Source organism: Brassica rapa, chromosome A02, assembly GCF_000309985.2.
Source record: "Brassica rapa cultivar Chiifu-401-42 chromosome A02, CAAS_Brap_v3.01, whole genome shotgun sequence".
NCBI classification, from domain to species: Eukaryota; Viridiplantae; Streptophyta; class Magnoliopsida; order Brassicales; family Brassicaceae; genus Brassica; species Brassica rapa.
Window position 1 is genome coordinate 28,863,027 of NC_024796.2, and position 13,719 is coordinate 28,876,745.

A 13,719-nucleotide genomic window follows, 5' to 3' on the forward strand; every position below is an offset into this window, starting at 1 on the left:
TATAACACCTCTTATCTTATTATTCTTGTCTACCACCGACTTATTAACCGGACCGTGCAAAACATCGTTGTACATGATTCATGTAAAAGACGTTTAATGTAGCATTACTTTGTAAAGATAAACGCTTAACCTCCTTTTTGGTTGTAGTAACTACCAATCCATAGATGATAGATCAATAAAGCTTATTATACATTACACAACAATATCATACAACCTTAGACGCGCATAAACATGGACCGTACATAGCCATACAAAGCAAATTGTGTGGCAGATTGACGTTTAAAAAATAATAAAACAGAGAGATGATTAGGATCTGTTTGTTTAAGAGGCCTTTCCAATTATAGGACAAAAGAGACAACATTCTTAAGGAATGGTTCTCTGGTAGAGAGGTAGAGCTCCCAAAGCCTCTCTCTCAGCTCTCTCCCGCTTTACCTGCACATGCACATGAATCCCCATGTAATTAAGCACTTTTCTATACTATTCCTCTTAACACTAAAAAGAAAACCAAAGTTTATGATATTATTCCATTAGAGTTTTAATTAATTTAATAAAACATTAGATGGAGAAAACACACTCAGTTTTGTTTATTCATCTAGCACCACAAAGTGTGAATAGTTGTGCGAATCAAATAAACATCTGGTGGTTTCAAGGAAAAACAAAGTTGAACTAGTTCTTTTTTTGTTATAACAAGAACTTGCATGCGACTTACAAGAGCCAGCATTTCTTGGAGGTAGCTCCTGAATGGTGTCTGCACTGCCTGTGAAATCACAGAGAACAAAGCAGATAAAACATCTCTTACAAAGCTTATGGTCAAACAACACATAGCATAGGACTATCTCTAAGCTCTGTCTCAATTTTTTTGGAACCACACCTGGAGATCATCTGGGAGGTACTCGTGCTTCATGGAGAGGTCCATCGCACGCTTAAGGCGCTGGTTCCGAGCATCAACGACCTCTCTAGGCAACCGGTTAAGCGCTTCCTTAATGTCTAGATCGTACATAGGGTCGTAGAGATCGTCGTATCTAAGCCCTAATATTCAGTAACATCAAGAATCAGAGACAATAAGCCAAGAGAAGAGCTAGGGTTCGTTCCACCGAAACAGAGAGAGGTACCGTATTCGCGGAGGCGGTTAGAGACGGACTTCATATGAAGACGAGCCAAGAAGTTCTTCTTCGGATCTACTAATCTCTGGAGAAACGAAGACGCCATATCTTCTTCTGACTTCTCTGCTATACGTTGGCGTTGGAGACACGTTTTCTTTTTATTTTACCCGGGAATGAAGAAGAAGAGTCGAGAGACATCTATCAAACGGCGTCATTTCGGTGAAACATATTCTCTCACCTTAGATTTGTGACACTTTTCAGAAAGGAATGCGAAACGTGGATCATATGTTGACTTTGAATAAGTTACATTGACTTAACAAAATGGAACAAGCTTACTAGTTGTTTACTCGTTTTTAATTACTTGGTCGGAGATGTATGTAAGAAAAAGTGTAACCGTCTTCTTCCTCAAACTCATAATCGATGTTGACATGAGTTACTTTTGATTAAGTTCGAGTTAGACTTGTAATTCAAAAAAGTTACCATTCATACATTAAATTTAATTTTTCGATTTTATGTTTGATTTAAAATGTATTATACTTGAGTTACAATTTTGACTTAAATCTTTTATAAAATTGCTAACTCAAATCATAAACCTACATCAACCAAAATCCCATGTTTTAGAAATTGAGTTACAGATTTGATTGATTTTCTTTTTAAAAACAAATTGTGAACAAAAATGCTTCAGTGTCCCGTAAATGCTGTAGCTAAATTTATTGCCTAAAAATCATGAACAAATACTCTACTTAAATTTAACATATCAATTATAAAAATTACCTTAAGACGTGTTCCACCGCCGTCTTCAGCACCAGCAACAGCACCAATACATGAACAAAATAAGAGATGAGATTGCAAACATAATTTATATATTGTTTTACTTGCATTGCTCTAACAACTGATGGTCAATACATGAACAACATATGCGATTGCAAACATTCGAAAGTTCATGCAATTATTATCATTTCATTTAATTTAATTTATTATTGATATTATAATAAATAGTATTAGTTGTTATTATAATACTTAGAAAATAATATATACTGAAAATTAATTTTCAATTTTTTTATACTTATTTAAAATAAATTTTATTTTTTATTTATTTTAAAAATATATACTTTAATGGTTTATTTGTTTTTAGTAAAAAATTCTATTTATATTTTTATACATTCAATTTTTTTATTCAGCACTCATACTACAACTTATACATATAAAAAGTTACCAGTCATAAGTTTTAATAAAATGGTAACCTTTATTTTTTACTGCAAACTTACCACATAAGCTTACAGTTTTTACCACATACTTTTTACTGCAAGTTACATCGAGTACAAATCATACTGTAATTCAACTCTAATATTACATGTCACCGATCGGAGCCGATATCTTTTGTTGTATACAAGACATCTCTGTGTATTTACTATGTATATGTTATTTTTTGGGCAAAAACATTGGGATGGAGCCGAGCCTCATTTTTATAGGTCCAAATTTTTATTGGAGAAATGAATTCTCTTTTTAGAAATAGATATTTTTGCATTTTTGCTTCAAATGAAATATTATCTCATGTCAAACTAATAAATTTATGCAAATAAATAAATTAAACTAATGTAACTATTTTAGTTGTTTTTTTTCACTTTCTATTTAACGGGAATGGAGTCCGAGCAGAACGTACGTCCTGAGCTCTGGGAGACCCAGATTGATACCGAGAGAGTAGTTCTCACTATCCTAGGTTTTGTGTTCTTTCTTGTTCTTTTTTTATTTTGTGTTTGGTGCCTACCTCGTAAGGTCAGGGCAGCAAAAGCACGGATCGCACCAGCTCCTGCAAAGGTAGAGCTCCAGCCGGCTTAGGGAAGCAATAAAATTAATACATTAAAAAAATTGTATCATTTTTAGACGCTATGAGTGAATATGTGTTATGCTATGTGCCGTCAATAATCTTTTTTTTTAATTTCTCAAGGTATTATGATTTTTTCCCGGTTATTATGATTTTTTCCGGTTGTTATTATGACTAACATTTTGATCTTTACTAACGCCATCGAGTTTCATAGCTGATTCATCTCTCTATAATGTGTGGTCGTTATTAGTTGTACATAATACACATGTAATCACTAACTGGAAAATCATATAATATGAACTCATAAATACTAGTCAAAACCAAGTTAATTATAGAATACTCTTAATTATATACAAATCGTAGTATAGTTACTTAGAATGGGATAGTATTTTTACATTTCCCAGATCATATTCTCTTATCATTTGCTCATATTTTTCTTATAATTTGATTATATTTCACTTAAATTATCATTTTTTATTTTTCTATTTCATTTAAATAAGTAAATTTTCTTCTTTTCTTCTATCATCTTAATACTCCCTCAGTTTCATTATAAATGTACATTTTTCATGGAAATTGAAAAAATTATATAATAGACTAATATAATTCTATTTAATGTATGATTAATTAAATGACAATGATTTAAATAAAAATCCATTGGTTATTCAAAAGGGTAAAAAGTAGATTTAATATACAAATTTGCATTTGAAATTGTAGAAAGATACTTATTTTGAAACAAAATCAAAAACTTAAAGTGACACTTATTTGAAAATAGAGGGAGTATTAACTATGTCCGACAAACACAATTGTTGCATATGTACCTAAAATATGTTTAGATTGGTTAATTGACTGGTTTGAATGAATTCTTAACCCTGTGATTGGTTATTAAAAAGGGTAAAAAATAGATTTAATATACAAGTTTACATTGAAATCGTAAAATGACACTTACTTTAAAACAAAATTAAAAACTTAAAGTGACACTTATTATGAAACAGATAGAGTATCAATTATGTCTGACAAAACACAATTGTTGCATCCTCACCTAAAGTTTTAGACTTATTAGACATATATATATATATATAAATTTTAATTAAAGATATACATATAGTTTTTTGATTTTTTTTTTAGTTTTTAGACAAATTGGACATCTAACATTGTGACAGAAAAGTGGACCTTCCATGCGAACAAAAAGTCACACCTATTAACCTTCTTTAGAGATGTCAGCCCAACCCGTGGCCCGCGGGTTTGACCCATTTAAGCCCATCACGGGGCGGGTCTGGACAAATAAATAGTTGTCCATGTATTAGCGGGTTTCGCGGGTTGAACCCAAGCGGTTTGCGGGTGGGTTGGGTATAACCCGTCACGGGTTAGCGGGTTAGCGGGTTGACCGCAAATGAAAATAGCAGTTCTTCATCTTCTCGCACTCGGTGCATCAAACCGATTGCAATTAGGGATAGCTTTCCCTGAATTTCCTATTTGAGCTACTGCATGTACTGGAGAGAGAGCAAGAGTTACGGAAAGGTCGGTGATTGCAAGCCTTTAGTGGAGATTTTTGTTCTGTTCATCACTTTGAACGAGACAAATTGTTACAAATTATCTTTATCTTCTTTGATTCACATGTGTCGAAGGTTTGTTTTGTTGTTTCCATCTTTGAAAATTGACTTGATTTGATGTTCCTCTGCTTATGAGTGATTTTCCTTTCGTTTTGTTGGACGCACGACAGAGTTTATACAAGCCTATGATGGAGCAATTCAGGAAAATGGCTAGGTTCTTAGAAGCTTAAATGCGCTTATGGTATTTCAAGACGATAAATTGGGAGGTTCTTGGAAGACTGTGTTAAGTTTCACACACACTACCTGTTCTGTTACTTCCTTGACGTGATCGAGGCAATAGAGGCAGCTGGGAGATTTCTTGTCTTGACTCTTGTGAGACAGAGAGAAGGAGAGTTGTGTTTTCTAGAAAGTACGAAAGAGAGTGGGATGATCTTAAGCTGTTTCAATGGAAGTTTGAGAAATAATATATGTTTCCCAAGGATATATGTAGCCGATTTGAGCATTCATGGAAAGAAGACACATGGAATCACATGGAATCAAGAAGACACAATTAATCTAGTGAAGGTTCTGTTTCTGCATCTGTGCTGTTTTTGCCTTATGTTTCTAAACAAAGTTTAATTTTTCTTCTAAATCATTTTTCTTTTGTTTCACTTTTTGACCTTTGTTGCAAATACTCTGTTTTGATTAATTGTGTTTATTCATTCCAAAAGGTTAGAGAGGAATATATCGAAAAAAATAGGAGGACTATAATCTTCCAAGTTTCAAGGAGGCTTTCAGTCTTAAAAAGAACACAAGCAAGAACCCAAAAACTTCATTTGCTGAGAGAAATATAGTTCACGGGGGTGCTTTGTTCTTTGTTCATGTTTGTTGCAATTTGTCAACAAGTTTATAAACACATTACTTACTGTTCTTTGTTCATGTTTGTTGCAATTTGTCAGCTTTTTTTTGATGTGTTGAATCAAATATTAACAACAGAAATGCAGCAAAACCTGCATTGCAAAGAACATCAACAGTAAGAATGTTTTCTTTTACTGCATTCCCTTTGAATATGGAAAATGACTTCTTACATGAACCTCTGTTATCTTTGCATTACGTACACAGGTTAAGTGGAGCAGACCCGCGGGTCAACCCGCCAAAAACGTGAATGAAGCGGGGCGGGCTTGGACAAACATTCTCAGGCCGCAACCCGCCACGGGCCAACCCGTGCGGTCTGATATGTTAGATGAACCCGCCGCGGGACTGTCCAGCTGGACGCGGGTCAACCCGTCTGACAAATCTAACCTTCTTTATTTGTATATACTAGGTAGAGACTTGCGCAGAGTGAGATTAATATTATATTTACAAAAAAATATCTTTCTTTAATAATATTTTCTAAATTTACAATATAAAACTATAAATATTAAAACTAAATTACATGGAATAATATGTAAAACTATAAATATTAAAACTAAATTACATGGAATAATATGTAAAACGATCAAATATGATATAGGCTAATGATTGGGATGAAATGCATATATAGGCTGATGTTTATATAGAACCAATGGTGTCGAAAAAATAAATATATATATATATAGAAGAACCAATTAATTATTAGAACCATTAATGCAAAAAAAAATTGTTATAGTATATTCGAAGAAATTTAAAAAGCGAACTAGAGTTTGACCCGCATACCTGTACGGATGTTTGTTCTTATAATTATATATATCAATATTTTTCTATAGTTTTTGTTAGAGTATATTTTCTACATTTATTGGTATTAAATATTTGTTCAATATAACATTTATACACCAATTTTTTTATTTATATGAGTAATTTTATTTATTTATCTAACTGTCAATTAGATTAGTGTTTATAATTTGTCTTAGTAGATTCGCATTGGCATATAGTTATATAAAATATACATAAATAACATATTTAAACAACCATTTTTATTTAATATTTTTTCAAGTTGATTATTTACATGGGTTTGTAAAGTTTTATTATTAGTGATATATATTAAGGAATAGACTATAATACTATAAATAATATTTTGTTGGACGATTATCTTATCTGCTTAAGAAACTTCCATTTACATTAATATTTAGCGACTGTTCGTTATTAGCTAAAAAGCAATAGAAATATGAACTACATATAAAATATGTTATATCAGAAGACTTAAGTTTATTGGTTTATTATTTCAGTTACATATAAATCCATGTGGGATTTATATTAGTCTATTTGACACATCGTATAAATAATGGACAAAGTAAATATGGATTATAATAAAATGGGCCATGAGTAAGTCTGGTAAATGTAATTAATAGGGGCAATATGATAAGAAATATTAGATTGTTGTAAAAAAAAGATAAGAGATAATAGATTATGTCCAATTGGTTATGTAACACTATGAAAACATATAAGATTTATAAAAGATATCTAAGTTATTTTCATGTTTACTATCGGTTCTATTATTAATTAATGTATATCATAGCTTTTGGAAAGTGAACGTATAACTGCATTAAAATTTGATATATTTTGGTTTTACTATAGGACTATTCTGATTTCTGATTTTTTATTAGTTTTTCTTATAAGAATTAAAATATTTCTAGCTTTTTATGTTTCAAGTGCAGATTTCATAAAAACTACTGAATTAAAAAAGTCGATGGCAGAAAAAAGATAACGACAAACACAACAACATAATATCATACAATGTTTTAAAATAAACTCTGCTAAAGTTTATAATTATCCCCTAGACTATATTTGCGATGTGATTTTGCCAGATGTTCTCTCTACAATCAACTTCACAAAACAAATATGACATGGCTATTGAAATTGAGGACATGTCTTATAGCTTAATATGACATGGACAATTGTATTTAATGTTAATTTATATTTTTGGTAAACTTTCTAAAATATGATAATAACTCATATATTACATTTAATGTCAATTTAAATTTATCATGTTTTTAGAATATGGGAATATATCATAAATCATCATTAAAATAAATATATTCAAATTTGGCATTTTAAATTTTGAAATATAATTTAATTATATATTTTAAAATTATACAATTTTATTACTAAAATTTTCAAAAATGTATACAATTTTTTTTTAGAAAATTATAAAAATTTAATCGTAAAATTATTATTTTCTTATATATCTACAAATTTTATAAATATTGTTTAATTTTAATTTTTGGTAATTATGCAACTTTTACAAATTTATTTAATATATTTAATTAAAATAAATAGATAGAAAAATCTATGTAAGTTTTTTTTTTTATAACGACTACTTTATTGATTAAGTTGAACCAATGTAATCTATGTGAAGGTCTACAACAATTGACCTTGGTACATAGTTATAAAACCAAAATAAAGCATTGTAAGGGATATTTTGCTTTGCTAATTTGTCTGCAATTTTATTTGCATTACGTCGAACCCAAGAGTAGGTTGCACCCATAAACTTGTCTCTCCACCACCAAGCTTCTCTGATCCAATTATAACCTTTAAAGTAGAGTCCCGATCCATTCAGAATATCAATCGCTTGTTTACAATCACTTTCAAAGATTACTCTTGTGTATCCTCTTGCCCAACACTGTTGCATTGCCATGATTATTCCTTGAATTTCGCCTTCCATTGGTGATCTTACACATACACCAATACCTTGACCCGCACCTTTATAAGTTCCATTTTCATCTCTTATAATCCATCCAGCTTTACTTGGAGTCTCTGCATTCACAAAAGAAGCATCTACATTGCATTTTAGCCATCCTACTGGTGGTCGTTTCCAGCGTTGATTTTGCATCAGTGTTTGTTGGCTTGAGATGTTAGGTCGTCCAGAAGACACATTTAATGTCGAGTGAGTAGACCATTCCTGGGCATCTCGCCTAGCTTGCTGTAGTACATGTCTCCCGTCAATCTGTTTATTCTGAAATATTAGCAAATTTCGGCTCTTCCATATCCTCCATAATAACCAGAATGGAAGGTTTGTCAGATGTCTGAGGTGTATAGATGTGCAGCATTGGAGACATACTTCTATCTTTTCTTCCAAAGACGCCCGCGGGTCAGTCAAGATTGTATTAGAGATTCCAGAAGCTCTCCATATCTGTTGAGCATAAATACAATCAAATAGAAGGTGCTTATCTGTTTCATCCCCATTGCAGCAGCGTCTACATTGGGCATCTGGCATGATATGTCTCCGTTTTAGGTTTGCTTCAGAGGCTATACTTCTTGATAGAACTTTCCATATAAAATGGTGTATCTTTGAAGGCAACTTCGTGTTCCAAATTTTCTTTTTCAAACTAGGATTTCCAAGTGTCGGTTCCATTCTTTCTCTTGTTGGTAGATGAGTGCTTAGCCAATACCCCGATTTGACAGTGTATATTCCATCATCTTTATAATGCCACCCCAATAAGTCCTGTTTTGCCGTTGTAGACAGCTTTAAAGCTAGTACCTTTGGTATATCTTCATCCACTATTACTGCCCGCACCTTTTGCTCATCCCATCCATAGCCATACTGACTGAATAACTGATTTACTTTCCCAATCCTTAATCCCGGGGTCCTTGGCCGTGGAGCTCTTGGTGTATGATCTGGTATCCAAGGGTCTGTCCAAGTGTTGATAAGGCTGCCATCACCAATGATGTATCGCATACCTTGTTTAACTAAATCTCTTCCATACAATATTGATTTCCATGCGTAAGAAGCCTTTGTTTTCAACTCAGCTGAAAGGATGTCACCATCTAGAAAATACCTTGCCTTCAAGATTCTTGCCATCAAGCAGCCCGGGTTTTGTAATATCCTCCATACTTGTTTGCCAAGTAAAGCCTGATTGAATTTCTCAAGATCTCTGAATCCCAAACCCCCTTCTGACTTTGGTAAACTCACTCTCTTCCAGTCATACCAATGCATTCCTTTATTTTCGCCTGAACCCCACCAAAATCTCGCAAGGACTCTGTTTATCTCATCACATACTTCTTTCGGTAAACGGAAAACATTCATTGAAAAGATCGGCATAGCTAACGCAATTGACTTCAATAGCACCTCTTTACCTCCTGGAGATAAATATTTCTGGCTCCATCCTTGAGTAACAGCTTTAACCTTATCTACTATATAAGTAAACATATCACTCTTCCTTCTTGTGAATTGTTCCGGCATGCCTAGATATTTGCCTATGCCACCCTCATTATGAATGCCAAGAATATTCCTCATCTGAGTACGAACAACATCAGAGACCTTATGTCCAAAGGTAATTGACGACTTCATTAGATTAACTGCTTGACCTGATGCTCTTTCATAATCACCCAAGATTTTCTTTAACTTCTTACAGGCTCGTGCATTTGCCAAAGAGAAGAAGAGAGAGTCATCCGCAAACAGCAGATGATTAACTGGCGGGGCTTGAAGAGAGATTTTGACACCAAGTAAGGATCTATCTACCATAGCTCTGTTCATCATGTGAGATAATACCTCTGCACAAAGAATAAACAGATAAGGGGAGAGGGGATCCCCCTGTCTGATTCCTCTACCTGGCTCTAAATATCCTTCAGGTGATCCGTTGATCAATACAGAAAAAGACACCGTGTTTACGCATGCCATTATCCATTGAATCCATTTGACATGAAAACCCATTCTTCTCATGGTTTCTTCCAAGAATCCCCATTCAAGCCTGTCGTATGCTTTGGTAATATCAGTTTTTACCGCCATATATGAGGTTGCCTGTCTCTTTCTTGCTTTAAGACAGTGAAAAACCTCATGCGCAATAATGATGTTGTCTGTGATGACTCGGCCCGGGATAAATGCTTGCTGATTTTCAGTGATGAGGCTGTGGAGATGTATCTTGAGTCTGTTAATTAACACTTTGGAGATCACCTTATAAGCAACGTTGCATAGCGCAATAGGACGAAAGTCTGTCATGCCTGAAGGTGGATAAATCTTAGGAATCAGACATATGTTGGTGTGATTTAACTGTTTATCCAGAACACCTGTCTCAAAAAACTGCTGAACTTCACGTACTATATCAGTCTTCAGATCATCCCAATATTGATGGTAGAAGACAGCACTAAATCCATCCGGTCCAGGAGCCCGATGGGAGCCAATGTCAAACATAGCTTGCTTTATTTCTTCCTCTGTGACTTCTCTTGTGAGGTCAGTATTTATGTCCTCAGTGACCCTTATCGGGAAACCCTCAAAAACAGCATCATACAGACCCAAATCAGGTGGTGAGGAGGTAAAAAGATTACAAAAATATTCTTGCGCCACTCTTCCAATTCCTCTCTGTCCTCTATGAGTCACACCCGCCATATCTTGAAGTGAGGAAATATTGTTTCTGTATCTTTTACCTTTGGTAATAGCATGAAAATATGTGGTATTTCGATCTCCAGAACGCAGCCACTGAACTCTGCTTTTTTGTTGCCAATAAACTTCTTCCTCCATATAGGCTTGATCTAGTTCTGCTTTTAAATTTTTCCTCTCTTGTAGGGTAGCAGAGTTTGAAGTGATAGCGTTATCAAGACGTCCTCTTAGTAGATTAATATTTTCCCTCGCGTTGCATCTATGACTCCGTTTCCAGCGGGAGATTTGTTGTCTGCATCGTCCAATTCTCTGAGCCAATGGGATTTGTATTAACTGAGTCTGGCCCATGCCGTTCCAGCCACGATGAACAGTATCTGCAAAACCATCTTTGTCCTTCATACGAATGTCAAATTTAAACATTCTACGTGGTTCTTCCCTCTCTGCAGCAATAGTAGTTATCAAGGGTCTATAATTTAAACCATCTTTGTTTAGTGCACATAGTGCAGGAAGACACCTTGTCTTCAATTAAAGTTTGTGATAATCTACGAAAAAAACAATTAACAAAATCTATATGTCATTAAAACTCTTTTTAAATTCAGTTTAATGATTTAATTTTAAAATCATCAAAACTCAACAACAAACACAACAACATAATATCATACAATGTTTTAAAATAAACTCTGCTAAAGTTTATAATTATCTTCAATTAAAGTTTGTGATAATCTACAAAAAACAATTAACAAAATCTATATATCATCAAAACTCTTTTTAAATTAAGTTGAATGATTTAATTTTAAAATCATCAAAACTCTGCTAAAGTTTATAATTATCTTCAATATAAATATCAGCCAAAACCAAATTAAAGATATACAAATCGTAGTAAGAGTTAATTAGGATCGACCATATGGGGGATAGCATTTTTACATTCCACACATCATTTCGAAAATTGTCACCATAGTTAGGCATGACTTTTCAGCAGGCTCAGCATCATCTCGTACAAATCAGATATCAAGAATGAATGCATATCAAAGTATATATAAAAATCAGGTGCAGACCAGAAGATGCCAACCTTGAGTGATCATGTCTTTCCCTGGAGGCACTTCAGATATGTAACTTAAAATTAGCCTAAACTGTAAGCCGAGAAACGTACGGTGGAGACAGAGAGAGGAAGGCACTCTATTTGTCTACTTAGTAGATTCATCATATCTTTCTATTGAATTTTAACTAAGGGATTTCAATTTTGAGAACCACATGGTCTTGAGAGTAGTATTTCTAGTTACAGAAATCTTCAATGTTCTGGTAAATTATGCTATTAGTGGGCCCTAACGGATCATACTCTTTTGTTACCGTCTTCATTAAAATGAAACTTATGCTTCATGCAATATACAATTCATAGTTAGCCAAACCAGTAACATAAGAACTCAAACTCAGTTGACAAATGTTGATAAATAACACAAAACATAACCATAAACAACCAAACCTAAACTCAGATTCACTACCAAGGCAAATTGTAAGACAACTTGCAATACTTAGGTCTCATTATCATAAACCAAAACTTGTCTTCCATCTACTTATAAACCCTTCAAGCTCTTATTCAAACAAAATGTAAGTTAAAGCAAATAAAATAAAATCATAAACTTCACCAAACAAAATCAGTCCTCTGGCTCAATCTTCCTCCCACCTTCCTTCTCTTCCAAAAGCCGACCACTCTCCTCATCGATCTGCTGAGCACTCTTCTGAGCCTCTTTAGCTTTCAACGCTTGTAACTTAGCGTGATTGTAGTACGCAACGCCCAAGAAGGCAATCCCATAACCAAAAAGATTAATAGGAGTCACAGTGTCCTTAATAACCGACCATGAGAATGCGATCAATAACCAGTCCTTAACCACACCAGCAACATTCATGGTCAAAGCAGACGTCTTCCCCACCAAAAGGAACACAGCAAGATTTAAAGCAAACGCACAGAACGAATTCGTCCCGAAAATAACGTAATCAAAATGGAAGCTAGAGGTCTCTCTAAGAACAGGAAACTCCACAACAATCCAAGGGATAAACAAGAACCCTAAGCAGCATGGTGCAACGTAGTAAAGAGAAGTGATAGGATTCAACGTGATTCCTTTAGAGGTAAGCAAGATCTGAATCAAAACCAATCTTGTCGCCTCGAACGCAACCGCACCTAGCTGAAGAACCACACCCCACACATCAAACCTAGCTTCACCGTAAGCAGCGATTGCGACACCAAAGGAGATGGATAACATGTTAACCATAGTCTCCGACTTAAAACCTTCCTTCTTGAACAAGACACCGATGGAGTAAACCGCGACGGGCATGAGGGCTTTGAGCATTTGGATGAAGGAGACGGAAAGGTAAATGTAAGCGGAGTTTGAGAGCCAGAGGGAGAGTGAGTACAACGCGCCGATGGGAACAACGGATCTAAGGTAAGTGTCACGTGACATGGAGACAGGCTCGACGAAGTTGAAGACCTTGATGAGGAGGAAAGCTAGGGTTGAGCAAAAGGACATGTGGATCATGGTGAGGGAGATAGGGAAAGGCCAGTCGTACATTTTCTTGTCGAGGATGTATTTGTTGTAGACGATGACGGTGAAGCTGAGGAAGATCCATATCGCTACGTATGTGTAGGAGAGGACGATGTTCTTGATCACGCCTTCGCTTAGTGATCCGCCTTTACCCATTTTCTTGAAGATGATTGTTTCTCCGGACAGTGGTTATTGCGACTGAGACAGCGGTTCTGGTGGAACAGCGAGTTTGTTTGGTGAGATCCTGAAATAACGTTTCCACTATGTAACGGAAGTGTTTACCAATTTATATATTTCTTTTATTTATTTATTAAGTAATGACTGAATAACAATATTCATATTCTCATAGATGATTATATAACTATAGGATATTTGCATTTATATATTTTATAAATAACATACATCATTCTCCAAGAGGCTTAGTTACTCTTTT

General features: G+C 34.3%; 2 protein-coding genes and 2 long non-coding RNA genes across 4 annotated transcripts; 1 reads left to right on the plus strand and 3 right to left on the minus strand.

The window, feature by feature from the left end:
- Window positions 1-165: 165 nt before the first annotated feature.
- On the minus strand, window positions 166-1,323 carry LOC103854752 (cytochrome b-c1 complex subunit 7-2). The gene is made up of 4 exons (XM_009131715.2): window positions 1,113-1,323; window positions 872-1,029; window positions 710-757; window positions 166-432 (listed from the first exon to the last, which is right to left on the minus strand). Exons 1-4 carry the CDS (start codon window positions 1,207-1,209, stop codon window positions 364-366), a joined length of 372 nt encoding a protein of 123 aa, XP_009129963.1. The 5' UTR covers window positions 1,210-1,323; the 3' UTR covers window positions 166-363.
- A 1,719-nt stretch (window positions 1,324-3,042) lies between these two features.
- On the minus strand, window positions 3,043-7,301 carry LOC117131815. The gene is made up of 2 exons (XR_004455212.1): window positions 5,760-7,301; window positions 3,043-4,131 (listed from the first exon to the last, which is right to left on the minus strand). It is a non-coding gene; the product is annotated as an uncharacterized LOC117131815 (long non-coding RNA).
- On the plus strand, window positions 4,128-6,052 carry LOC103854755. Its single transcript, XR_004455207.1, has 4 exons — window positions 4,128-4,553; window positions 4,649-5,042; window positions 5,189-5,490; window positions 5,580-6,052. It is a non-coding gene; the product is annotated as an uncharacterized LOC103854755 (long non-coding RNA).
- Window positions 7,302-12,167: 4,866 nt separating the features above from the next.
- LOC103854756 (probable sugar phosphate/phosphate translocator At5g25400) lies at window positions 12,168-13,678 on the minus strand. The gene has a single exon (XM_009131716.3). It carries the CDS (start codon window positions 13,440-13,442, stop codon window positions 12,402-12,404), a length of 1,041 nt encoding a protein of 346 aa, XP_009129964.1. The 5' UTR covers window positions 13,443-13,678; the 3' UTR covers window positions 12,168-12,401.
- Between the last annotated feature and the right edge of the window lie 41 nt (window positions 13,679-13,719).

What these genes read in the sequence shown, in the direction of transcription:
- LOC103854752 (XM_009131715.2), bottom strand. Translation starts at nt 1,209, where the DNA reads ATGGCGTCTTCGTTTCTCCAGAGATTAGTAGATCCGAAGAAGAACTTC. An exon ending in TAACCGCCTCCGCGAATACG is followed by an intron (nt 1,030 to 1,112) that starts GTACCTCTCTCT and finishes ACTGAATATTAG; the next exon opens with GGCTTAGATACGACGATCTC. An exon ending in ACCTCCCAGATGATCTCCAG is followed by an intron (nt 758 to 871) that starts GTGTGGTTCCAA and finishes GTGATTTCACAG; the next exon opens with GCAGTGCAGACACCATTCAG.
- LOC103854756 (XM_009131716.3), bottom strand. Translation starts at nt 13,442, where the DNA reads ATGGGTAAAGGCGGATCACTAAGCGAAGGCGTGATCAAGAACATCGTC.